The following is a 26,423-nucleotide window of genomic DNA, read 5'->3' as shown; positions in this document are numbered from 1 at the left end:
CCCGCTCGCGGGGCATGAGAAGCAAAGGGAGGAACCTGTGAAGATTTCCAGATTTCTGGCCTGAGCGACTGAACAGGTGCTGGTGGCACCGACTGCAAGTGAAAAACACCAGGGCAGTTTGAGGAGGGGGTTTCAGTCTGGACGGGCTGAGTCGGGATCTACATAGAATTCCAGGTGGTGACGTCGCCGGGAAACTGGTCAGAGCCCAGACAGACTGGAGGGCGCCCCAGAAGGACTGGCCTGCATATGTGTCACGACAGTCGTGCAGAGTGACAAAGAGCACGGCATTCCTCCTGTCCAAGAGGATGCTTCCGACGAGCATTCTTCAGGCTCAGAGACAAAGGCCAGAAGAGACGAAGAACTGAAGACACAGGAGACTGATGGAATCACTGATAAAGCAACGTCTTTCTGAGAAGGAAGACTAGGGGCTCGAGAACACAGGTGGACAGATTAAATAGGTGAAGAGACAGCTCTTTCTAAGAAACATGAAAGGGAAGTGAGGATGGATATGTAGGTAAATTTGTCAGGTGAGGGTGGGGTGCTCCCTTGAAACATGGGCCCTTAAATATACACAGTGAAAGACATTAAACAGGAGGCTCACCCGGCCTGTGCCCTGGAAGGTGACGTCACCACCAACGTGACACCCGAGTTACAGAGCCACCGTATGTGCTCTCAGGAGATCACCAACTTCCTGGATCGCACTTTATCTCACAGTAATGTTCACGCTGTTTTCAGAAACGAATTTTTTTAAAAACACGTGATTATTTTAAAAATATTTTTTTTAGATACAGCTAAAAATATTTAATACCTCATCTGAAAACACACCACACAGTGACAGCATTTAAAATTCTGTTGTTCCTCCACCATTCTTACGATCATAAAATACATAACATGCACACATAAACTGCGAGAACGCGAGTCTCACCAGCACTGGCGCTGCAGATCCCACGTTTACTCCTTAGTCGTAACGTGGGGGGCTGGCCTCGATGTGTGCAGCATCCCTTCCCTCTCCAGAACAGTCCGGAAGCAAGTGCTCTTACGCAAGATAAGTGTCTTCTATATGTGTATGAATTACATGGTATTTTCCAATCATGCCTTTATTAAAGATATTTTTTCTTTTGTTTTAAAACACGAGTGGGATAATGGGTAAAATTTGAATAAAATCTCTAGATGACAGTATTGTATCTATGTTAATTTCGGTAATTAGAGTGTGGTTATGTATTAGTATCTGTGTTTTGAGGAGTGAAATATTTAAGAAAGGTAAAAAGAATATCATGTCTAAAACTTATCTCAAAGAATTCAGAAAAAATAAAGCAAGTATGGTAAAATGTTAACATTTGGAGAATCTGGAAGAAGTGTTTATGGGATTCTTTGGCTATTTTTACAGTTTTTCTGATATCATGCAAACTGAATTTTAAAAATTATAGTAGGGACTTCCCTGGTGGCACAGTGGTTAAGAATCCGCCTGCCAGTGCAGGGGACACGGGTTCGAGCCCTGGTCCGGGAAGATCCCACATGCCGTGGAGCAACTAAGCCCGTACGCCACAACTACTGATCCTGCGCTCTCGAGCCCGCGAGCCACAACTACTGAAGCCCGCGCGCCTAGAGCCTGTGCTCCGCATCAAGAGAAGCCACCGCAATGGGAAGCCCGCGCACCACAACAAAGAGTAGCCCCGGCTCGCCCCAACTAGAGAAAGCCTGCGCGCAGAAACGAAGACCCAACGCAGCCCAAAATAAATAAATAAATGAATAAATAAATTTTTTAAAATAAAAAAAAATAAAAATTATAGTAAAAGGACATTGTTTGGTGGTGGTGGGGAGCAAATGGCTGAAACTTAAGACTTCACTTGTTATCTGATGAATTTAAGAAACTTCCACTTAAAATTCACAAAAAGAAACCAATTAAAAGGCCATTTAGTATGGAAAACTATTCCAAGGGCCTGAAGTTCCTGGATCACTATCTCATCTTAGCATTAAAATTAAATTTTAATATTCTCAGCAGGAAAAACAAAGAATCACTGGCCAAGTCATTCTATTTGCCTTATGAAAAATTACTAGTTTGTCCCACCTTCAAACTCCTCGTATGTTTTTAAAGAGACAAAAACATTTTCCCTCATATGAAATTCTGGGAAGTATTAAATTCTGTACGAATAAACCGTCTGCTTCAAAATAAACCGTCAAAAATATAAATTCTCCAAATACGTTTTTTTCCTGGAGCTGGGTAACAGTCAGTGCACAATCAAGCTGCTAAATGCCAGAATTCTGACATTCCTAACAGTCAGTCTGGCAAACGCTATCATACAAGCAAACGCTATTTTGAGGAGAACTGAGGAGACTGAGGGCTCGCATAAGGAGCGGAGTAGCCCAGCTCCTCACAGGTGTAGGGAACAAGTGCAGCAGAGGGTCAGCCAGAAACGCATCTCCAAGAGAACCAACGTCTCCTCGGTGCCTGCGTAAGCTGAGAGTTAGTATCTTCAGAGACCTGGTGACTCAAGACTGGGGCCTAGGAAAGTGCCCTGGGAACATCTGGTCCCAGAACACTGCATCCTGAGATGAGAGCAGACACAGCCTTCATGTGCTGTGACTTCATAATGGAGTCTCAACATCAGTGAAATACTTCCAGATTTGTACCCGTAACAATTTTACTCACACATAGTTAGCTTTAAGCTAAACTGAGAAAAACTAGCAAAAGCAGTTCAGTTACTTAAGGCTTTTGAGATAAAATCTATTATTTTCTAACAATAACTCATTCGACATTTATCATGTGCCGAGCATGCGCCAGGCCTGGTGAAGATGTCAGAATACACAAAGATAAAAACCAGGCTGCTACGCGGGGGGACCGGCAGTCCACTGGATGAATGTGTGCAAAATACACGACCAAGAGATATGACTAAAATTAGTGCTCATGCACCAGTGCTATGAACAGCCAGGATGCAAAAGCTCTGAATTTCCTCCAAGATTCTTGGAGGTAGTCTGTCCAGACATTCTCTCTGTTAAATGAGGTGTGGATGAAACAGGATGGCGTCCCAGACACAAAGAGGGAGAACCCAAAGAAGGCAGTGTATTCGGAGAGCGGTGTAATAGCTGGTTTAACTAAACAGAAAAGAGGTTGCTCATTTCACATAACTTGTAAGTGCAAATCTGAATGCTTAACTCTGCTTCTGGAGGCACAGCTTTTATTAACACCTTCAAAGAAGTATGAACAGCCTGATCAAGGGTGAGTGAGAGATAAACCTGGTATTTTATAAAGTCAGAGGTTTATAATCAATAAATGCTTCAAAGAGTATTAAGTGATATTAAATGTTTCCAGGAGCAGATGAAACACTACAAAAGAAATAAACAGTAGCGGAAATATACTGCCAAAAACTTGCTTATTTTGTGAGATATTCATTTGAGAAATCTGAATTCTAGGAAACTGAGGGGACCTCGAGAACGGGAACCAAGTCCTGTACATCTGTCTACAGTCGCTGGTTCATAGTAGGTGCTCAATTAATTTTTGCATAATCAACCAGTCAACCTTAAATAACAAAACTGGATTTAAGACAGCTCAAAACAAAAGCCAGTGCAGTATTTAAGAGAGGGCAAATCAGCTAATGGCTCTGAGATAATAATACCTAGGACTACACAACAGCTTTTACAATATTTAACAGAACTCCTTTCTCAGCCAGCAACTGTCTCCTCCCTCCCTTACATCATTAACACAATTCAATAAAGCCTAATAGTATAGTGAAAATCCAATGCTACAAAGAGTATTGACTTGACACTAAGACAGACCTCATTACAATGGAAGAGGAGTTAAGGTTTGTAGCTAAAAGATAACTAACTGCCCTTAAGTAGCTCTTCCAATAATGTCCTTTACCGGCAGTTAGCAAAACTACCGGCCATGGTAGCCACGCCAACTGTCTCTGTCAATAAAGTTTTACTGGAACACAGCTCAGCCCATGCATCATGGACAGTCTACGGCTGCTCCCACACTGCAGGAGTTCTGACGGAGATCGAATATATTTACTGTGTGGTCTTTTACAGGAAGTTTGCTGACCCCATCCTAATAATTCTCTGTAAATTTATATTTTCACTTCCTAGACTCTCTCCAGATACAAAAATAAAAGCTATGCAATAGTCTTCGTACAATTAGTACCATTAGTGAAAAGGTCGCTGACTTTAAAACTGAAGAGCAGGTAACACCCCTCCCCCACACCTCATCACTCTGTCACACTCCCTGCAGCAGCTGTTTTCAAAAGAACTGACAGACTTCCCTTGCTAGGAAGACAGGTTTAGAATGATTTTTCTTCCTTTACAAAAAACAGCACCTCAGGTTTGTTTGGCTACTCAGCAGGACAGTAGGAGAACGGGCAAAAAGGTAAAACAAGGCAGCAGAGAAGAAAGGAAGAATTGCCAAATCAAAACACCAAGAAAGCAAATATCACAGTATCAAGACCTACAGAAGAAAATGTCCATTAGCATCATGACAAGGGAGGACAAGGCACTCTGGTAACTCAGGCATTACAGGCAGGGCTGTTACAGAAACAGGCACTAACTGAGCTCAAGTGCACACCTGTCAAAGTCTGTGTGTATTTCCCATGCACTAACTTAGGTCTGAACCATTTTTCCCCTAAGGATATACTAAAATAAATTTTAAAAACTAAAACTCAATTAAAACTTTTTAATGCAAAAAAAATTAAAAATAAAAATCAGAGATGTCCTCTTTAAGCTTTATTTGAAAATCTGGTTGCCTTATTAAATGCTCTTAAAAGTTGATATTCTAGTTAGTAAGGGCACTAATTTGGTGCTAATCATTAAAATACTTTCCCCCTCAATTGAGAGATTACAATCATTATTCTGTAGACAGAGAATCCAAGATCCACAATAAAATTAACTGACTAAAAAGGAAAATAATAGTAAGAAACTGACTATATAGTAACGCATATTCCTAAATTAGGTTTTACTCCTTATAAAACCAAACCCTTTAAATTGTATAACCATTACTTTGTATATCCTAAATGTTAACAGATGGTTTACTAGGTAAATTATTTATTAAATAAACTTATACAAAAATTATTATCAAATCTATCACTACAGCTTTCTATCTGCCTAGCACCAAGCTAACTGTGTTATGTGTACCTTCATCTTCTCATTTAAATATGTAATTAACCAGAGATATTTAACAAATGTATTTAAGATAAAACTCTATTAAAATATTTACCTATTTTTGTAATCAAGAGAAATAGTAAACTCTCCAAAAAGAACATTATAAAAATAGTGAGAATGAAAAAAATGCTCACAAGCAGTAAAACTGGAAAGCAAAGTTTAAAAAAATCATACCTATTTTTGTCTTCTACTGATGTATCTTCTGAACTTTTGTTTTCTTCTTTAAAATACTGGCCTGAGCTAGATGGATTAGCAAAAGTAGATATGAAAGGTCCCAGAGACTGAAAAGCTGCTTGCCGAACCTAAGAAGAATAAAAGGACAGGAATAAAACGTAAATCCTTCTTCAGCTAGGATTTACAGTTCCCCGTCAATTATTTTCTCCTTTTTACTTTTAAATTTTTTATCTTGGCTTGAATATTTAAACCATGAGAATGTGAATATGAGACCCTATAAAACGTCTGCATGGAACAGAAATTTCATCCAGTTAAAAAAAAAAAAAAAAGTTAATATAGCAGTCTATTGTCTACTCCTAAAAGTATTAGCAATAATATACCTTAAATGACAAATTTTTTCTTAAATTATGAAATCAAAATCACGTCTTCTGTAAAATGCATTCTTTTACAAAAATGATAATTAAACAAAACCTTACCCAACGTGAAGGATCACTGATCAAATTAATAAATAGTGCTGATAATTTAGTCCGTCGAATTTCTTGACATGTTGCACAAGAAACCGCCATGAAGCACTCAGCACAGGCCTTGCGGACTCCCCACACGTTATCGGAACAAAGCTGGAAAAACCTGGGCAGCTGTGCGAGGAGGATGGTGTTTCGTTAGGCAGACACACAGCAGGCTTCAGGAGTTACTTTTATCTCATTTTCTGCTTTCACAGCATTTAAAACATTAGATCTTCTTAATGAAATTTAGAAGACCCATTTAATATTAATACTTAGCAGTTTTAAATAAATCACACCCAATTCATTCCACTACTGACTATGGAAAATCAAAAACGCTCCCAACACGTACAGCTTAAATGTTATCCAAGAGCTTGTACTTAAAGTTAATTATTCTGCATAACAGATGGTTTCAGAAACCCTTCAAGTACATTAACTTGTACATTAAGCATTTTTATCCCAGGAACTAGCCATTTAAAAATCACCTGCTGTAAATTTAATTTGTCACTAAAATACTTGAGGGTTGCAATAAAATTAAAGATTCATTTGAATAAATAAGAATTGATTTTATAGAAATGGGAGTTAAAAAGGGATCAATGGTTCGTAACACATCTGCATTTTTAACAAACTGTCCTTAACAAAACACAATTCAAGTGCCCAGATTACAGAAATTTAAACTCTTAAAGTTATATTATCTTTCTGGTTTACATCCATGGAATTGTATTAGGTTGGTCAAAAAGTTCATTCAGGTTTTTCTGTAATATTACAGAAAACCCGAACGAACTTTTTGGCCAAGCCAATATTAATACACTTTGGGGGTAGGTAACTGTATGTATTTCAAACTTTACGTGCTACTTTATCATGCACTGCTTTCTCCTTAGTTGTTTTTTTTTTTTTTTTTTGCCGCACTGCTCAGCATGCGGAACTTCCCTGACCAAGGATCAAACCCGTGCCCCCGGCAATGGAAGCGTGGAGTCTTAACCACTGGACCACCAGGCGAGTCCAGTCTCCTCAGTTAATTTCTGCAGTACTTACCAACATTTCCTCAGTAGCTTGCTGGCCAACTACGCTGCAAATATCTCCAAAATTGGCAGCACAGACCTGACAACAAAAGCATCACTGACATTTCAAAATATTACAGCGTTCTTTAAAAATAATCTTTTAAATTTCACAGATCAATATGGTAACCACTAGAACCATGTATTCTTAAACAACAACAACAAAAATACCTTTCGAACATGAAACATTCTGCAATCACAGCACATCTCACAAAACCTAGGGAGGATAAGACGCTCTGTGATGTCCTTCCCAACCATGGGAGCCATTTTGCACATTATCTAAAATAAATAAGAAGAAAACCACGCTGAATATATCTTCAAACTAAGACTCTTCCAGTTTGCTAATTTATTAAAAATATATAATTTAAGTAAGTATAAAATGATGACATCATTATACTGCATACATCACAAAAAATTCATCTTATTTATCCAAGTTGAAGACAGAAAAACAGATGTTAACTACTACCATTAAAATCAACCAATAATTATTAAAGGTACAATAAACCCTGCGAAAATCCTAAAAATTGCATTTTTACCTACAGTTTCAATCTTATTAATCATTTTGCCTAATAAATTTAAAATTTAAAAAAAACAACCTACATTTTCCCGATAAGAGAATAAATGGTGAGTTTTCAGAAGATTATCCACAAGAAGGATCTGGATTTAGTGTATCTGCATTGCTAAGAAAGGACTATACAGAGGCAGTCCTCATCTTGCAAAGTACCGTTTTCTCAGAAACTCACGCATGTGGGGACCACATCCTTACTCTGCAAAGCCTGGGTTCCAAGGGAGACAAGGACACAGATCTGATATGCACATGATTCAGATAACACAGTTTTGGGCAAAGTGAGGATGAACCGTTTGAAAACCAGCCCAATGCATTTAAATATCTGCCCCCGTGCAGTTAGAATATAAAGAAATCTGACTGTCGTCATTTATCTATTACATCTACTCCTGGCCCATGCAAATATGACAAGAAGCAAAGGCATCTGGTTGGAAAGAAAAGAAAACTCTATTCATAAATGCATGACTGTCTACAGACTAAATCCCAAGGAATCTACAAAGAAGCCATTGGAACAAATAAGTGAGTTTAGGAAGTTTGCAGGACATATGACAGAATAAAAAAAACAAATGTACTTCTATAAATTAGCAACGAACAACTGAAAATGTTTAAAAAACAGTATCATTCACAACAGTGTTAAAAAACATGAAATCTAACAAAACACACACATGCTCTGTCTACTGAAAACAACCAAACACTGATGAGATGAAGGAAAGACCTACATAAATGGAGGTCTGCCCATGCATTGTTAGGCTGGCACCATCCCTATCAGAGCCCTGGCCTCCTCAGAGTGGCAGGTGACACTGACATCCCCCAATCCCCAAAGCAGTGTTGTTTCTTGACTCCAGACTGCTTCTAGGCATCTCCAAGCCCGAGTTAATGATCCAAAGATACACAGTATCACTGATCTAGCATAATTAAATTTCTTAGAATGAATTATTCCCAAAACAGACAACTGGGAAGCGAGGGAATGCCAAACATAGCAAAGTTAACACAAACCAATTGTGAGAGAATCACAGGTTTCACACTAGCGCTGGATACAGCCTTTTATTATAATTATAATGTTTTACTATTCTTAAAACCCGTCAAAAATTATAATAGAGCAAGTTAAACTCTGCTCAATATAAACCAACATTTCTGCCAAAACTGATTTCCTTTTTATTGAGAAGCTTGTGAAATTTAAAAAAAAAAAATCAAGTTTTGGAACTTGACAGAGGTAGCGCTTTATACAACATTATGAATGTACTAAATGCTACTTCATTGTAAATTTTAAAATGGTTAATTTTATATTATGTGAATTTCACTTCAATAAAAATGGTATTACTGAAAAATATCTAAATTTATTAACTGATATCTGAGTATCTAAAAATAAAATAATGGAATTTCCAATGAAAGGAACTAGAGAGAAAATCTAATTCATCCTATGAATGATCCAGAAGCACTATAAAATTATTTTTAGTGTAATTTTTTTCATATCAACAAAAATGCAATTATATTAGGATTAAATAGCAAACTCTCACTATCCAAACAGATTTGAATAAATTTTCAGATGGATTTATCACTTTTCTATTCTATTATAAGAATTCTTACTTTCTGAACTGAGGAACCATAGATGTGAATTATAACAGATATTACTATATGTAATTCATACCCTATTTACGATGGCTCTCAAATAATCAAAATATTTGCCAACCATGTCCAAAAAACCAGAGAACTCACTACAATACTTGACTTTATTATGTGCATAATGACTCAATCTGTGTATTTTCCTAATAATCATAATTTCTATCATATATTCCTTCCTGCGAAGACCATACTGTCAAGTACGGTAGCCAAGCAGCGTCCCTCTTTTTCCTGCTGTGCCTACACGGGGCCTAGAAAAGTGCTCGACGGCAATTCAAGGAGCTCAAATGTTTCTTCAATCAATACAGGGTTTTTAAAATTCCACTAGTTATTTCTGCCATCTTATTTTTCCATTTTGATAATGAATTTACAGCTAATTTATTATTTTCTTGCTGTGTATCTTGCTTTCTCAGAGCTCAGCGACAGAGCCATCGAATTCCCAAGTGCTTCTGCACAGCATGGGGCCCCCAGAAAAGACACCTTTTCCCTTGGAAGCCTATGTCCCTTTCTAGCCCAGCATTACATTTCAAATGTAATGATTTGTGGGTACTCTGAGAGCCAGTATGTGTCAACCCTACAACATGTAACGCAGCGTCATATTTAACAAGCGCCTCCTATCGGTCAAGCCAGTGACTAATTCTTGCTGAGCTCTACGTACAGCCACGGCTTCTGTCTTCACGTCGTCATTGCTGTCGGGGGCGGTCAGCTCTACGAGGACGGGGCACACTTTGGTCTCCACATCAAACCGCTCAATTAACTCCTGCTCCAGCAGGGCCAGCAAGGCCGCCTGACTCGTTTTCCTGACCTAGGAAAAAACAGACACGTAAACCAAGTACACACACGGTGTAACAAAACTTAACACTTGAATTTCACAAATCTGAGGACTCCTCACCCAACCAGAAGGGGTTCACAACTGGCAAAACCTTGCCAATAAAAATCTATGGTTATTCTGCAAAGACAGAACTTGGTAGGCTGTGCTGTAACAGATGAAGTGGAACAGAAAAGCCATTCTTGGAAAAGAGGTCTCCAAGCGCCAACCTTTTTGAGGGCCGCCTGGGAGGGCAGCGGGTGAGCAGCAGCCACTGGGCGCTGTCTATTGCTGTGACCTCCCAGACTCTCCACAGCCTCATTTCGAAAAACAAAATAACAAAGTCAAAGAGGAAGGAACATCCCAATGAGACCACCCAGTAGGCCGCCGGAAGTGCCCCAGACTACACCCATTTCTGTAAGAACGTGGGCAGGGCCCTCCTACCTGGTTATTCTGATCTGCGAGATATCTAACCACAATGGGCAGCAAGTACTTGGAAAAAGCGTACGGGATCGCAGGCCGGTTTTCTTGACAAAACAAGGCGATGTGAGGCACCTGCTCCATCAGCTCTGCTCTCACAGTTGGTTCTAGGGAAATAACAGAAAGGTGAGCTGAAGCATCCTCCCCGGAACCAGATCCTTGCCAGGCAGGGGAGTCCTCAGGAAAGCTCTGGACTCTTCACCTCGCGTCACGTCATGAGTGCTTAGAAAACGCTCTGCAGCCTGCGATCCTTTCCACAGTCATGGCGAGGTCGACCCCATCCCAGCTTCTGTCCTCAGAGCCTGCTCGGAGCCTGCAATGCTTCCTGGGAGGACCGGGTCTGTTCACCTGAATTCGCATCGACTATAACACGGCATCATCTTCAAACTCTGCTAGCTCAGAACCTCCAGGACGAGCTGTAAGGACTGGGTCCTAATCTAAATGCAGCCAGCCAGTGGAGGGTTTACAGTTAGACTTAACTAAGATGATAAAGGGTCAGTGAATGCTAAAGGAAACCAACAGATTTAAAAAAACAAAAAAAATCTGAAAAGACCCAAGTACATACGGCAAATTTAAATGTGACAGATACGGCATTTCAAAAAGATCAACTGTTCCATAGGTAATGGTAGGAAAGTTAGCATGTTATGTGCGAAAAAAAGATAAGATTCCTATACTGCTCTCTATACATAAATTCTAGGTGAATCAAGGTTCCAAATGTTGTTTCCTTTTTTAAAGATCAAAAGCACTAAAAGACAGGACTTCCCTGGTGGCGCAGTGGTTAAGAATCCGCCTGCCAATGCAGGGGACACGGGTTCGAGCCCTGGTCCGGGAAGATCCCACGTGTCGCGGAACAACTAAGCCCATGTGCCACAACTACTGAGCCTGCGTGCCACAACTAGTGAAGCCCGCGTGCCTAGAGCCTGTGCTCCACAACAAGGGAAGCCACCACAATGAGAAGCCCGAGCACCGCAACGAAGAGTAGCCCCTGCTCACCACAACTAGAGAAAGTCCATGCACAGCAACGAAGACCTAACTCAGCCAAAAATTAAAAAAAAATTTTTTTTAAATGGCAAAGGATATGAATACTTAGTTCATTTTAAAAAAATACTCATCTTTAAAAAAAAAAAGCACTATAAGACAACATTTTTAAAAATGTTTAGGGAATTCCCTGACAGTCTAGTGGTTAGGGCTCCGTGCTTCCACTGCAGGGGGGCACGGGTTCGATCCCTGGTTGGAGAACTAAGATCCTGCAAGCTGTGGGGTGTGGCCAAAAAAAGAAAAAAGTTGAATCTTGAGATGGGAAGCCCTTTCAAGGCAAACAAAACCCCAAAATTAATTAAGACCAGCTAATTTCACTTTATAAAGACTTCATTATAGACAACAGATGTAGCTAACAGGAGTTCTGTATTTTGAACCACGTACAAAACATATACTCAAACAAAAGTAAACTTAAAAAATGAAAAAAAAGGAGTTTGGGGTGGAGGAGAGGTAATATAAAAAATATTAAAGACTGCAACTTTCCCATATCTGATGGAGAGACAAGAATCCTCAAATTCATGGAAGCTACCATCACAGTGGCTCTGACATCCCTCCGGCCCTTCCATTCCTCCCAAACTACTCCTAACAGTCAGAGGAATCTCCCAACCAGCCTTCCGTCACCCATCTTTTCCTCAAGTCAATCCACACTGCTGTGTTTCTCTTCTAAATCATAAACAAAGCAAACTCTCCGGCTTGGCACAGTATAAATCTTTACAATCTGGCCCTCAACCACCTTATTTAAGTCTCATTCTTCTAAACTGTAGGTCCAGTAAACTCACTGTTGGCCAAACGGGCCACTGTCCTGAGCTCCCCAAACCTCTACACCTGTCCTTTCCTCTCCTGAGCCCCCTCCTCCCCTCCCTCCCCATCAAACCCAACTCAAATGCCACCAACTGTCCAAAGCCGGCCCCAACCCTCCCTGGTATAATTTACTGTTAGTATGTCGGTTGCATTCGTTAAACTGTTAATTTGATGACAGGGATCCTTACTCATCTCAGTAAGGCTCCAGCATTTAATCTAGAACCTGGCATAGAGTATGCACTGTTTTCACGTTTACTGAATGAATTCAAAGTGTAAATGTCAAGAGAGATATTTATCAGGAACTCAACAACTTGAGATATATTTTAAAACACATATAGAATATAATATATGTAAAGAACAGCACTGTAGTTGGTAAACAGGTGGAAGAAAATAAACACAAATTTCACCTTAAAGAATATCTACATCTCTACTATGAAAGGAATGAACACAATGGAATGCAATAGTGCCAAAATTTTAAGTTAAATTGTTTATCTCTGCCAAATCTAAAAATAAATTATAAGTAAAAATCATAATTGATGAGACCCTCTTAAAACCATTCTGGAACAAGCATATACATGAGCAATTATGTACACAGAACATCATAATTAGATAGAATATTAGGAAGCTTACTAATGTTTTTTTCTATAAAAAATAAAAAATATTTAAGGCTTACATAAATAGTAAACATATTCCCATAAAATGAGTTGCTTACCAAAAGACAAGCTCATCTGAAAATTAAAGGATGAGAATTGTTGCCATGCCAAAAGTTTGATAAATTGAAAAATAATACATTTTAATAAAGAAGTCATGGATTTAAGAAAAAAAATTTTATTTGATTTTTGAATCGTTTCTAAAATCAAATATAAAAATATGCTCAAAACAATATTAGGTTAAAATGGTAAATTTTATATATGTTTTACCACCATAAAAAATATTTTTTAAAAACGTAATGATCTGTATTCTAAGCCTCAAAACAAGTTCACCTCTTTCTTAAGCAGACTCTCCTCCTCTTTTCACTTTAGAGACAAACAGTCTTAGTTTTACAAGGGGTGATAAACATTTTTTATAAGTAAGAATGCATTTTATATTTGCCAAAAAATTTACAGCCCACTCCATCCTTTTAATTTATTCAAAATTATTTTTCAAAAGAATTTATTAATCCTAAAATAGTATTAATGTACATGATGCAAAACAGTGTTCTTAGTTTTTTCTTACGAGAAATTTTCAAAGTTAAACTAACTGGGCCTACTATAAAATGTTTGGATCTTAGTAACAGGTTTTTATTTTCTTGTTACTGATGGGTTTGATAATTTACTTAGGAAATATTTCAAAGAAATCTCACATTACACTAAGTTTTTCATTAGTTTTTAGAAACATAATTTAGTAAAAGAAACCTTTCTCTGCATAAATATATACCTGAATCATCAGCTAATCTGCTAATTCTTTCCAAAACAGCAATACAATCTCTCTCATCATCGCAGACTTCCCTCAGTGTGTCCAGTAGACTCCGGGCCACCATTTGTCTACACAGAAAAAGAAAATTATATGATGTTCAGTGGCATTAATAGTTAGTATTTAGAACTTTAAAAGGCAGAATCCATATAGTTTAAAAGAAAATTTTTCTTAATACATTTTATAACATATATTAACTCCCTAATTTCCTAAGTGACAAATGCCAGTATGGATTTTATTTTAACAAGATGAGATTGAATATTTACCAAAATATGTTTCACCTTTATCTGATCTGACAAATTTCTAAGGTCACTGAAAATTTGTTTCAAGTAGCTACCTTCAATTATCATAAGTATGGGAAAGTACAATCATTCTTCATTATATAAAACGTTATCTTTACATATTTTACTCAATGAGTTTTATACATCTATACTCAATTTTATTAGCAAAGACTTTGAGATTTCCCCAAGAAGTCTGATACAGGTGGTCTGGGGGCCCTAGGTGGAGAAACAGTGCATCAGGGAGAGTGTGAGCTCTGGTCACTGCCGTGTCCCTCGCCCCTTGGCCGCCAGTCACCTGGCCACAGCAGGCACACACCACCACCTGCTGGAGGAGGAACCGACGCCTCAGCAGGCCACTTTAATGAACATTAAAATTATGGCCTAATAGCAAAAAAGCAGTTTGTTTGTTTGTTTTGTTTTTGCCAAAAAGCCAAGGAGTGCTGCCTGCTCACAGCACGGAGGAGTAAATGACTGTAAAGGCGGCCACAGCCGTGACCAGCAGTGAAGCTGGGTGACTCAGACCACGTGGTAATGACACCTACTTCAACTGGATACTTCTGTTTACCGAAATTCATGCAATAAAAGCCACACTTGTGCTTCTACCTTAATGGAAAGCATACGCACATACCTGTTAAATACGTTCTCACTCGCAGCATACTTGTCCAGTCTCCCCAGGGGCGTCAACATGTCATCTTGTGAGACAAAGTCCAGGGCTGAAGGTACAACAATCACATCAGACTCTGAGCTGCAGTCATCCACACCAACTATCAGAGACATCAGAAATACTCCTTGTAACACTGTCGCTCTAAAAGGTACCCCTGCCTCTCTGAAGCAGCACAAGGAAAACTGCCCTGTATTGTTTTTGGAGTGGCACAAAAAATCACAAGAGAATCTCAGAATCGGTTCAGAAGCCACGAATGACTGACGGATGCTTCTTCTCCTTTTCTACAGATATGTTCTAAATGCCCCTAGAAGCACAGGGGTCAGTAGAAACTCAGTCTGGGGTGATCAAGGAACAGAGTGATCAGACAAGAGTGATCACACAGACCTGAGGACTTACACGTTCAACGAGAACACTAACAACCTGTAAATAAATGAAGTGTCAAACACCGACAGTTAATTCTGCAAGGCAGTCAGAGAACAACTCACATCATATACAGAACAAAGACAAGAATGACAGCAGCCATCTCATCAGAAAGAATGCCAGATGAGGAGCCAGAGACAGAAGAGCAACATCTTTAGAGGACTGAAAGAAAAAAAAAAAAGTCAACCTACACCTCTATACCCAGTAAACAGAAATTGTTCAAATATCTTTGAAATTCATGTCTTTCAAACACAAAGGTGATATAAAGACTTTTTCTGACATACAAAAGCTGACAAACGTCACCAGCAGCAGACCTACACTACAAGAAATACTAAGAAAATTATACCAGATGGAAATCTGGGTCTTTACAAAGGAATGAAGACTAGCAGAAATGGTGAATAGGTGGGCAAACACAAAAGCCTCTTCTTATGTAAAAACATCTCTTTAAAAGATAATTAACTGTTTAAGGCAAAAGTATGTACTGTAAAATAAAGAAAAAATGTATTGTCGGGTTTGTAACATGTGTAGAAGTAAAATATATGATTACAATAGCACAAAGGCAGAATAACAGGGAGGTACATTGTCCTAAAGTTCTTTTATACATATTACGTGAAAGTAGACAGTAATAAGTCAAAGGTGCATACTAATTATACACTCTACAGCAACTATTAAACACCAAAAAAAACCCCACCCAAAACATATAGCTAGTAAGCCAATAAAGGCCATAAACTGGAATCATAAAAAATACTGAACCCAAAAGAAGGCAAATAAAGAGGATAAAAAGAAAAAGGAAAAGATGGGACAAACAGATGGGAAATAGCAAGATGAGAGAAGAAAACCAAACCATACCAATAATCACATTAAGTGCAAATGCTCTAAGTAGCCCCACTTAAACGCAGAGATTGTCAAACTGGATTAAAAATAACACCTAACATGAAAATAATTCCTTACATAGTACAGAAAAGTTTTAACAGGTTATTCTGATCTACAATTCATAGCAAAGTACCTTATATATTATGAATCAGAGTCGTAAAAACCACCAGACACTCTCATTTGACCTATTTCCTCCTCTAAGACTGTTGCGCTGGCATGACCTCGAAGGCACCTTTATGCAGGCTCTAGAATTCTGTGACTATGACCAAACTGTTTCATCAGTCGCACGCTTGTTAATCTTGAAGATAAACATTAATAGTACTGATTCAGGTCCATAAAAAGTCAGGGGCTTTTGGGAAGAGTCCTAGAGCAGTGACAGTCTAACATTGCTGTGTTTAAGACAAGCTTGGAGCACTTACCCTAAAATTCAGACCCCAGATCTCATATTCAGATCCTGACTGTGCAGGTCTGGAGTGAGGCCCAGGAGCAATCATTTATAATAAATACCCACAACTAGCTCAAATGCAGATTGCTGAACAACTGTATTCAAGAAACATATGCTGAGAGGGTAACAAATCATATTTTGCTTCCACTTACGTTACCACTCTACCCATTATGGTTGACAATTATTTCTGTACAAAAGGGAGTGTTCCACTCCAGCAGAGGCACTGGGGACAACGGTGCATTTCTATTTCCCAGAACTGCAGCCTCCGGCCAATAACTGTGGAACCGTTTTGTCCTGAATCATCCTCTCCAAATTCAGGATTTCCTCATCAACTCTTGACTGGACTGGGACTTTCCTGGTGGCGCAGTGGTTAAGAATCCACCAGCCAATGCAGGGGACACAGGTTTGAGCCCTGGTCCGGGAAGATCCCACATGCCGCGGAGCAGCTAAGCCTGTGCGCCGCAACTACTGAGCCTGCGAGCCACACCTACTGAAGCCCGCACGCCTAGAGCCCGTGCTCCACAACAAGAGAAGCCACTGCAATGAGCAGCCCTCGCACCGCAACGGAGAGCAGCCCCCGCTCGCCGCAATGAGAGAAAGCCCGCGTGCAGCAGCGAAGACCCAACGCAGCCAAAAATAAATAATTAAAAAAAAAAATTCTTGATTGGACTAAATGGCTAAGCATTTCGTATCTATGGAGGCAGCAAGGATGTGATTACCATGGCTACAGACTGCACACCTAAGTCTTACCCAGCCACCCTACAAATGCCTGCCACAGGTTACAAGAAGGAGAAACACAAAAATAGTCCATAAAAACTATCACCACTAAGAAAGAAAAATCCTATAGCATAAATGATGGTACAGTCAATAACATCCTCAGATAAAAAAGACAGAACAGAGGGAGTAAACACAGCTATACTGCTTACAAGAATCATATAGCTTGTGCAAAGCAGTACATTAATTTTAAATAGATTATGGTAAATTAAAGACGCAAATTACAACCCTTAGGAGTACTCTCTAAAACATGCAAGAAAGGAAGGCTAGAAAGCCAACCGAGAGTTAAAATGGAATGCTAAAAAATACTGAGTTAACCCCAAAGAAAGTCACAAAAGGAGCAACAGAGAAAAAAAAAAGACAAATAGAAATAAGCAACCAGATCAATAATTACATTACTTATAAATGGACTAAACATTTAAGTCAAAAGGTAGAGAATCCCAAACTAATAACAAGGTAACAACTATAGCTGTTACTCAACTATAGTCTGTCTATCAGAAACACATTTTTAAAGTCAAAATTTCAACCCATGGGTTGAAAGAAAAGGATTACAAAAAGGAGAGAGATAAAACATGAAAACAGTAAGCATAAGAAAGCCAGAGTGGCTATTTTATTACCAGACAAAATAGATGAAGACAAGGAGCATTACAGAAGATGAAGAGAGACCTTTCATCACCCGACCTGTGCCCCAGTGCCCCTCCTTTCTGGGTCACTAAGTTGATTCTGGATTCTTGGATGTTACAGCAGCAAGAGCCCCTAACAGTGTTCACAGCTTTAAAAATCCAATTTCCTACACTGATGAAGTGAAGAAATCATGTCAGCTTTTAGTGTTATTTGAAATTTCAAAATGACCTAAAAGCAATGAAAACAATGATCACTTGAAATGTTTTTTCAAATTATATCTATGCTCCCCAAATTCCAGTGCTCCCTCCTCCCCTGTAAATTTACTGTCTTGGGTAGCTGAAGGGGGACCAGGATGGAAAGGAAAAAGGAAGATGACCTAAAAGGTCAACACGAGACAGAATTCCTACACTTACGTAGGAAACCCTCACTTTTCAAAACTTAATATTTAGTTATAAAAGCTTCCATGAAGAAGCTAAATGACAAAAGTGTCAATGAAATCTTGTGTTTTTTAGTGAATTCTAACAGAATTCCTAACTGGAATAGAAACCTGGGATACGAACTGAAGCCTTATACTGAAGGGTTAGCCCATCTTGTCTCAAATCAGACTCAATAGATCCTTCCAGTTCCAAATCAGGACAAGAATCAAATGTGTTACAATGCAAATTAAAGAGAACATCCAGAAAAACAGGAAAGAGAAAGAAATGATAAAACAAGGACATTTATCTTTGTTACTTGTAAAACTGAATCCCCCCCTTTGCATGAAGGTAAGAGACCATGCAGCAGAAGAGAGAGAGAGTCACCCCTGCATTTCAGGAAGGGCTCCATCCACTTTCCACTCCCCACACCAGCTCCAGCACCAGCACCAGCTCCAGCACCAGCTCCAGCTCCAGCACCAGCACCAGCACCAGCACCAGCTCCAGCACCAGCACCAGCTCCAGCACCAGCACCAGCTCCAGCTCCAGCACCAGCACCAGCACCAGCACCAGCACCAGCTCCAGCTCCAGCAGAAACCCAGAGCCATAGAAACCAACATCCCATTCCTTTAAATTTAAGGAAAACAGTGTCTAAAATGTAAAAATTTAAAAGTTGCACCCATTTGAAATTTTAAAGATGATTAATCACTACACACTTATAGCGACAGTGATGTGAAAAGGGCAGAGGCTTTTTAAAGTTAAGACAGATCTGGGTCCAAATCTCATGTTCTGCTCCTTGTGAACTATGCATGTGGACTTACGCAAGTAATTAATTAATTTGGCTCCATTTCCTCACATGTAAAATACTTGTTTGTTGTCAAGACTTTAAGACACACGGACAAAGATAACATCTATAACGCACCTAACACGGTGTCAGGCTAGTATGTCCATGTTCCCTCGAACCCGCAATTCATTTGTTTCTGATACAGAGAATCTCATCGTGGTTTCCCTGTGTTTTTAAATGTCTTCATTCATTTCATTCAGCAAGTAGGATGGCACATCTAATGTTTACTTTAAGTGCCAGGCACTCAACAGGGAACACAGATATAAAAACTAGACAGAAATTGTATGCATGTATCTATGTACACACATATGTATATATGTGTGTTCACAGACACAGACAAAAATATGCTACTAAGAAAGATGCACGGTGTTAAGAGTACATACACACAAAGTGTGTTGTCCACTGTTACACTTCTAGGTCTGCCCTGGTGAGCAAGAAAAGGCTTCAAAGCCCAGCCAATTCTGGGAAGATACACTGAGGTTTGCCAAGCAGGACAGAGGGCGGAACAGGGAGTCCTAAGCCGAGAAGCCCAAAGACAGGGAGTTGAGGAAAACCAAGTCATGTCTAGAAAATGAGTAGTTGTTCAGGACACGTGGGGCACAGGGTTCACACAGAAGTGAGGCAGGAGAAGGAGGGGTCGGTGACCAACCAAAATCAACTTAGCCTTCTAGTTTTTAACAGAGTAACATTATTACATTTTGCAAACTCCTCCTACCTGTCTGGAGAAATCACACTGCCGCCCTGTAACTGGGACTGGAGCTTGAGATTTTCTAAGCAACAACGGAGTTAAATTCAACCATTATCTCCTCTGAGTGACAATTCCGGGCAGTGGAGATACTTATTCACCTATGTTATTATAAAATGTGATTTAAATGATCAATTATTAATTAAAACCATTTTTTTTTTTTTTTTTAATTAAGAAAGAAGCAAAGATCGTGGTGTCTCTCCCAAGCCGAGCCGCCTGCTGGTCAGCGCACGGTGTTCTGAGAGCACCACCGCCAGCCCCGCCTCACTCCCCTAACCTTCATGGAAGCCCTCGGCCCCACCAGGAGCCCAACTGCTCACCCGAGGGGGCAATTCTAGCCCTGCCTGCATCAGCACCACGAGCCGCTGTCCTACTCCCCATCAACAAGGCTCAGATATGCTCCACGTTCACGCTAATTCCATGCTCACTCAACAAGACTTCTGAGCCTACTCTTCTTAAAGCTTACACTTCTCTCAGACGTCCCAAACCTCTATTCCAAGTCGCCAGAACTACCTTCAAAGAATCACCTTCCATTCCTATCTTTCTACCATACATGCATCTGATGCCAAGTCGGGAAAAAGAATGTGCCAGCAACCATGAGCACAGGAGCACGGGAAGAGCAGCGTGAGGGGTCGCCCGTCCGCACACCTGCATGAGGGCAGCGGGAGGGGGCGCAGAGGCGCTCAGCGGCTCTCACGCGCGCCTCGGAACAGCACCTCACCGCCCTGCCTAAACAGAGATTCTCCCTCCACGGCCACAAACACCACCCCCTCACCGAGGACTCAACCACAGAAACGACGTTCCCACACGGAGGGAAAGGCAAGGCTGGCTGCTGGCCCTGCACACCTGGCCGGGACCACACTTTAGGGGCAACACAAGGTAATTAAGGGCCATTCTGACCACCTGGGCTTTTTCCTGAAACACTGAATCCAGAACTTAAGCCTGCTGGTCTCTAAAATGACTTTTCATCAGACTTCTTAAAGCTGTAGCTCACCTCCTCATCGAGACAAAAGCAATCTGTCCCATTTCTTTCACTCTTGTGACTCTTCTCACAGATTGGCAATAATCTGCCAAAACTAGGGGCAAGGCTGACTCCCCCATCCCCACACCGTCCTCTTAAATTCTCTTTTCTTGGATTCTCTTGGGATATTTTCTACCTTTCTATTCTTGCTTCTCTCTAACCCTTTTGTGTAGGTAGTTTCTTTCCCCCCACTTTGTCCTCCTATATACATTGTACACACACACACACACACACACACCCCTCCTCCCCTCGATAAGCCACAGCTTCCACTACCATTCACAGTGCAGAGGACCCCAAAGTTCTCCTGCTCTGACCCCCACAGCCAGGTTTGCAGGTACTTCAGAGTCTGCACCTCCATGTCACGTGTTTTCTGAAAACCAAACTGTCCAAAACCAACCTTATACAAAATCAGCTCTTCCTCATGACTTTCTGATTACCACCATTTCCCCCAGTAACCTGCAGTTCTCAAACATGAGGCCTTCAGTTACTCTGTAAGGCACTTTTCTTGCCGCCACATCTGATCAGTCGCTAAGAACTAGAAATTCTACTTCTATGAAGTACTCTGTATTCCCACACCTCTCAGTTTCCAATACCCTAATTCAGAGGCTCTGATATCGTCTGCTTAGAGCAAACCGGGGTATTTGAACCCCATGAGGTACGTGAAGCTTTCCCGAGGAATAAATCAAGCAGAAAACTCCCAGGGCTATACCAGACCCCAACCTCCAGGAGTACTCCATCACAAAAATGTGCCTGGGCTGTGGATCGAAGGCTTTCCCTTCACAACCTCCCACCTCCCGTGACCTCAAGGCTGCAGTGCTGCACTGCCCCCATGCAGAAAAGCCTCCACTGCAAAGCAAAGGGACCCTCTGCAACACTGATGAAGTGTTAAGAGTTCAACTCTCTAAAGGCTGTAATATATACTTTTACAAGACAGGTATTCATTCTTCAACCCTTTGCTTTCAAAAAAATTGAAAGACCGACAGCTCATTAAAAATAATTTTTAAATTTCTGACACATAAGTTGGAAGAAGTTCAAGGAAATTAGTGGCATCGCTAGTAAAACCCTTTCCATCCACTTATCTATGTCAACAAAATTTCTCTGGGCTTATAGCTCTTAAAATAAAAAGTAGAAATTGATGCTAAATATTGTCTTATTCTAGCAATAAATTATATTCACCCATGAATACGTTACTTTTTAAAAGCTCCATCCATTTTATTAACAGAGGCCTATTTAATAAAATTTTGCTTACCAAGTATTTATCATAATTTGCAATACATTCTGGTTGATCAACTGAATATTAATAAAGAAAACAAAGTTTTAAAGTTTTTTTATGGCCACAGGAAATTAAAAATTTCAATTTCTCCTTATATCTTTGGTGCAAAGAAACGTGATAGGGTGATCAATAAAACTTGCAAGCATAAAAATATATTAAGGTAAAATTTTGTGCAGGAAAAAGATCAAGAAGAAAAAAAGAACAATGTAAAATTCCCAATTTAAAGTTTATTCTTGAATTTTTGAAAATGGATGATAGTGTGAAGTGCTACATTTAGATTCCATTTTTAAAAGTGATATGACAGTTTCATTTTGAAAATACCTTTAAACTTGAAAATGTCTGAGAGGAAGTTTCCGAGATTATTTTAGAAGGTATCCAGTCATTAAGTTTGAAGACCACTGCTCTCGACTATCACAACGGTCAATCCACTTACTCCAGTCTCCTCATCCTAACCCGGTTTGCAAATCAGAACCACTTCCAACCCTCCGAAAGCCTGTCCTCCCTCCCCTCCCCCACCCGTCTGGATGAAGGAACCGCTCTCCCACGGTAATCCAAGGGCCCCCCTGATCTGCCCCCCCAAACCCCAGCACACAGCCTATGCTGGGGGCCGTTTTCTGCAGGTGCCTCACACCTTCCCATCTGCTCCATGTCTGCCCTCTTTACCCTCATCTCAGCGTAAACTCACCTACTTATAAACACAACCCAGGAAGTATTTCCTACTCTTTCTGATGAAGAGCTCTTCCTCCTACGAACTCCCCACAGTCTTGGGGGGCTTGTGCTTTACTCCACCAGCCATTGCAGTGTTTTATTTTTTCTTCTTTATTTTTCCTTTTGTTCTCCCCCCAACCCAAACACAGGTAAAGTCCCAGAAGACAAAGCTTGTCTTGCTAATCTTTTTATTACCTAAACAAACAAACAAAACCAAAAAATGGGGTCTAATGTTTCTCCTGAAGAATGCCTATTCATTAATACTTGTTAATGAGAAGGTAGTCCACAGAGACACCTGCGGAGACAAGGGTCTTTTAATAGCACTTTATCCTCCCCTAAAACACTCACAAGACCATTAGCATATTAGCACCTTTGAGAAGTACTACACCCAAGAGAACTGATTAATTCGTACAACTTAACTTTCACCAAGCTTGATGAAAACATCCTTCTATTCCCCACACAGCCTCTAGGAATATCCACTAAAACAGAAAAAAGCTGATGGTCTGTCCTCCTTCAATCTTTCCCTTGATAATGCTAAGGCCACAATAAACTTGCCGAATTTTTGTTTGTTTGTTTCCCAAGTCCTTTACATCTTAGAAAATGAAAGATAACGAGACACACCATACGGATTTAATCATTTATAAGAGTTACCTTGAACTTTCATCAAATCTTTAACCGTGGTCATTTTTAAGTCTTTTGTCATTTACAGACAGTTCTGGGTGTACTGTGATGCTTCTGCAAATATGTTCCTATAAAAGGGTTTCATCTTCAAGGAATTCATGGAAAAGACTCTGACAAGTACAGGTTTCTGGTAACTGACTGTACTGCTGAACTGAATGAATAAGCATTTTCAGAACTCTAATGAAAAACTGATGAACTCATAAAAGTGCTAACAAAAGATCAAGATGAAAAAAAAACTGATTACATGGGACTGAGTGAACTGATGAGGATGATTATAATTTTTGTGACTTTCTGTTTGAATTAAAAAAAAAAATCCCACAAGGACTCAGAGGCAAAGAATATACAAATCAATTTTCACTGCAAAGTAAAGGAGCTGTTACAGTGGAGGATTACTGGACTGAATGTCAATATTATGACATAGTATGAGTGTGTTTCATGTTTGGTAATTGCAATCATTGTTGCTTTTGTTGTGGTCATCCATGTACAATGCTTGGTGTCAGTCTATCTCTTGTAAAAATAAAATACAGTGTGTGTGTGTGGAAAAAAAAAAATAGCAGTGGTTAAAAAAAAAAAAAGAGGAGACCCTTAAAAAAAAAAAAAGTTACCTTAACATTTGGGGCTTTAAATATTTTAACAAATAAACAAACCAACAAACAGGAAAGGCAAGCTCTTCTGAAAAGCAGAAAGCCAGCAAGGAAATGTAACTGATTCAGGTAAGAATCATCTACACACACTAATACTAACGGGTAAATGTTTGTCTGGGAATGGGATATCCCCCAGTGTCAAGTCACTTCTCTTACCAACTTTTGATACAGAAAAAAAAAAAAAAAAAAAAAGAGAATCTTTAACTGGAGAAATCTGGTAGACATCACACCTTAACCAAGCTGTTAAAATCAAATTACCACCACCAATGATGGAGAACTGACATCAGATGCCTTTTGAGATGAAGCACTGAGAAAATCACGGAATTACTTACATAGCATCTCTGCACACACACAAAGAGGGAGGGAGAGAGAAAGGAGCAAAACCTGAATTAAATCAGGAGGAAACAGATAAAACCAAGTTGACTCTTCCAAACTACCAACATCATGAAAGATAAAGGCTGAGAAATTGTTCCAAACTAAAGAGACATGACAACTAAATGCAATGCAGGAGCCTGGAATGGCAAGGCAGTTGCTATAAAGGACATTATTGGACAATCGCTGAAATCTGATAATGAACTACCTATTACATAACTGATTTGTATCAATGTTACACTTTCTGAATTTGAGTGCTGATTATGAGGGCCTGGCCTTGCTCTTAGGAGATACAGGCTAATGGTCAGGTCTACAACTTCTAAAAAAGTGCAACAAAGAAATTAAGATTATGAATAACCTACACATTACACTGTGTGTCTGTAATTATAATCATATAGAGAAACAAAGAGCAAATTGCCAAAATGTTAACAATGTTGAATGGAGGTGAAGAGTTTGGGGAATTAACTATAACACCTGTGCAACCTTCGTGTAAGTCGGAAAGTTCTCAAAATAACAAGTTTAATTTGAAAACAAATCATTTCATTATTTTACCGCAAGTTACAAAATGTTTATGGCCTTATTCAGCTTGGCCAGAAAATCACGATTCATCTCAGCAACTATATACTGAAGGTCTACTGTGTGCTGGGCTCTCTGCTATGGGTAAAGAATAAAAATGTTCCAGATATATATCCTCAAGCCAACAGGTATGTCAAGTTTCAATGTGTGACAATATGCTTAGCAGAAATCCTTTCTTCAAATATAAATATTAAAAGTTTACTAAATTCTTAGATTTTTACTAGTAAATAAGTATAAATTTGTCCTAGAGCATATTTAATTTCACAACTGAATTTAAGCAGGAATAATGTGCTAAAGTTTACTCTATGAGTATTTCAAAAAACATTTCCCTAAAGTATATATGCACATAAAAGAGGCAGGGGCGTGTTTATCTACTTTCAAATTAGGTACCAAGATCACGTTTTCTACACAGCATCTACTGGTCAGAGATGCAGCACATCAGAGCGTTTGCAGGTGTGGACTTCCATACATTATAGATGTGGTGTTTGTTTCTCCAGTGCGCAAACATTTTCCTTGCAGTCTTATTAACCCAATTGCTTTGGTTAGTAATCCTTTTTTCTGTACATAATCCAAACATAAAACTTGAGCTAATCCAGGTCCAAATAATCACCAGTCCCCATAAATGAGGTACTGAATTTATCTGAAGTCTTGAGGTTTTATTTCTACCAAAAACTAACTTGATAGATTTAAATGTGAAAATAATTTCTATCAAATCTGACTTTGAATACAACTTCAAAGCAATATATAAATTTAAATATAAATTCAGCAATAAGATTTTGGACTGACCACTTCAGTAATTAGGTAGTGCCAGGATCAGACATACCAGATCACGCCGATGTTCTTGCCCACTTTTGCTCCAATGACTGGCTCCCTTATACACGAGTGTTTTAAAACACAAAGAAAAAGGGTATATTGTGCTTCCAACATTCCCATGGCAGGCACTATCCGGACAAAAATGATTTTACCCACCAAATATTTGGAACATGCTATGACCTTCACATCACCCAGAATCTCTAGGAGGTTAGATGACCTAAATAAAGGACAAATTAAGGGAGGTCAAAACTGGAAGGCAGGAAGAGTACAGTAATAAAGAGTAATAAAATAATAAAGACCGTGTCAGCCAGGTCTAGATGTAACCCAACACTTGCAAGGTAGGTGACTGAGCAAATTACTTAACTGTTCAGATAAGCCTCATCAGGTGCCACTTCTGTAAATTTGTGGGGCTACACACCTCACTGGGGAATAGTGTCAGCAAGATTATAGCACAACACCCAACACACAGTATGACAACACGTGGTAATTTTAAAAATGAACAAAATCCAGAAATTTCTCCCACTTCCCTTCTGCAGCAAGTTAAAGAACTATGTGAGAGGATGTCTGGGGAAAAAACTCTAAAACCTACAAGGTCTGAATTGTATTCT

At 39.5% G+C, this 26,423-nt stretch overlaps 1 protein-coding gene across 3 annotated transcripts in view; it reads right to left on the bottom strand.

The window, feature by feature from the left end:
• The window catches only part of PPP4R1 (protein phosphatase 4 regulatory subunit 1), a 61,196-nt gene that overhangs the window by 27,879 nt on the left and 6,894 nt on the right, over positions 1-26,423 (bottom strand). For 2 of the 3 annotated variants that reach the window (XM_036823126.1, XM_036823129.1), the window contains 8 exons: positions 14,554-14,689; positions 13,609-13,715; positions 10,318-10,460; positions 9,724-9,870; positions 7,052-7,159; positions 6,858-6,923; positions 5,799-5,957; positions 5,323-5,450 (listed from right to left, as the gene is read on the bottom strand). In XM_036823126.1, the coding sequence (XP_036679021.1) occupies positions 5,323-5,450; positions 5,799-5,957; positions 6,858-6,923; positions 7,052-7,159; positions 9,724-9,870; positions 10,318-10,460; positions 13,609-13,715; positions 14,554-14,689 (994 nt within the window). The remainder of the gene's footprint in view (positions 1-5,322; positions 5,451-5,798; positions 5,958-6,857; positions 6,924-7,051; positions 7,160-9,723; positions 9,871-10,317; positions 10,461-13,608; positions 13,716-14,553; positions 14,690-26,423) is intronic. The other variant, XM_036823128.1, reaches the window with a different exon arrangement.

This window comes from Balaenoptera musculus, chromosome 14, assembly GCF_009873245.2.
Source record: "Balaenoptera musculus isolate JJ_BM4_2016_0621 chromosome 14, mBalMus1.pri.v3, whole genome shotgun sequence".
Classification (NCBI taxonomy): Eukaryota; Metazoa; Chordata; class Mammalia; order Artiodactyla; family Balaenopteridae; genus Balaenoptera; species Balaenoptera musculus.
This window is presented reverse-complemented; position numbering and strand designations above follow the sequence as displayed.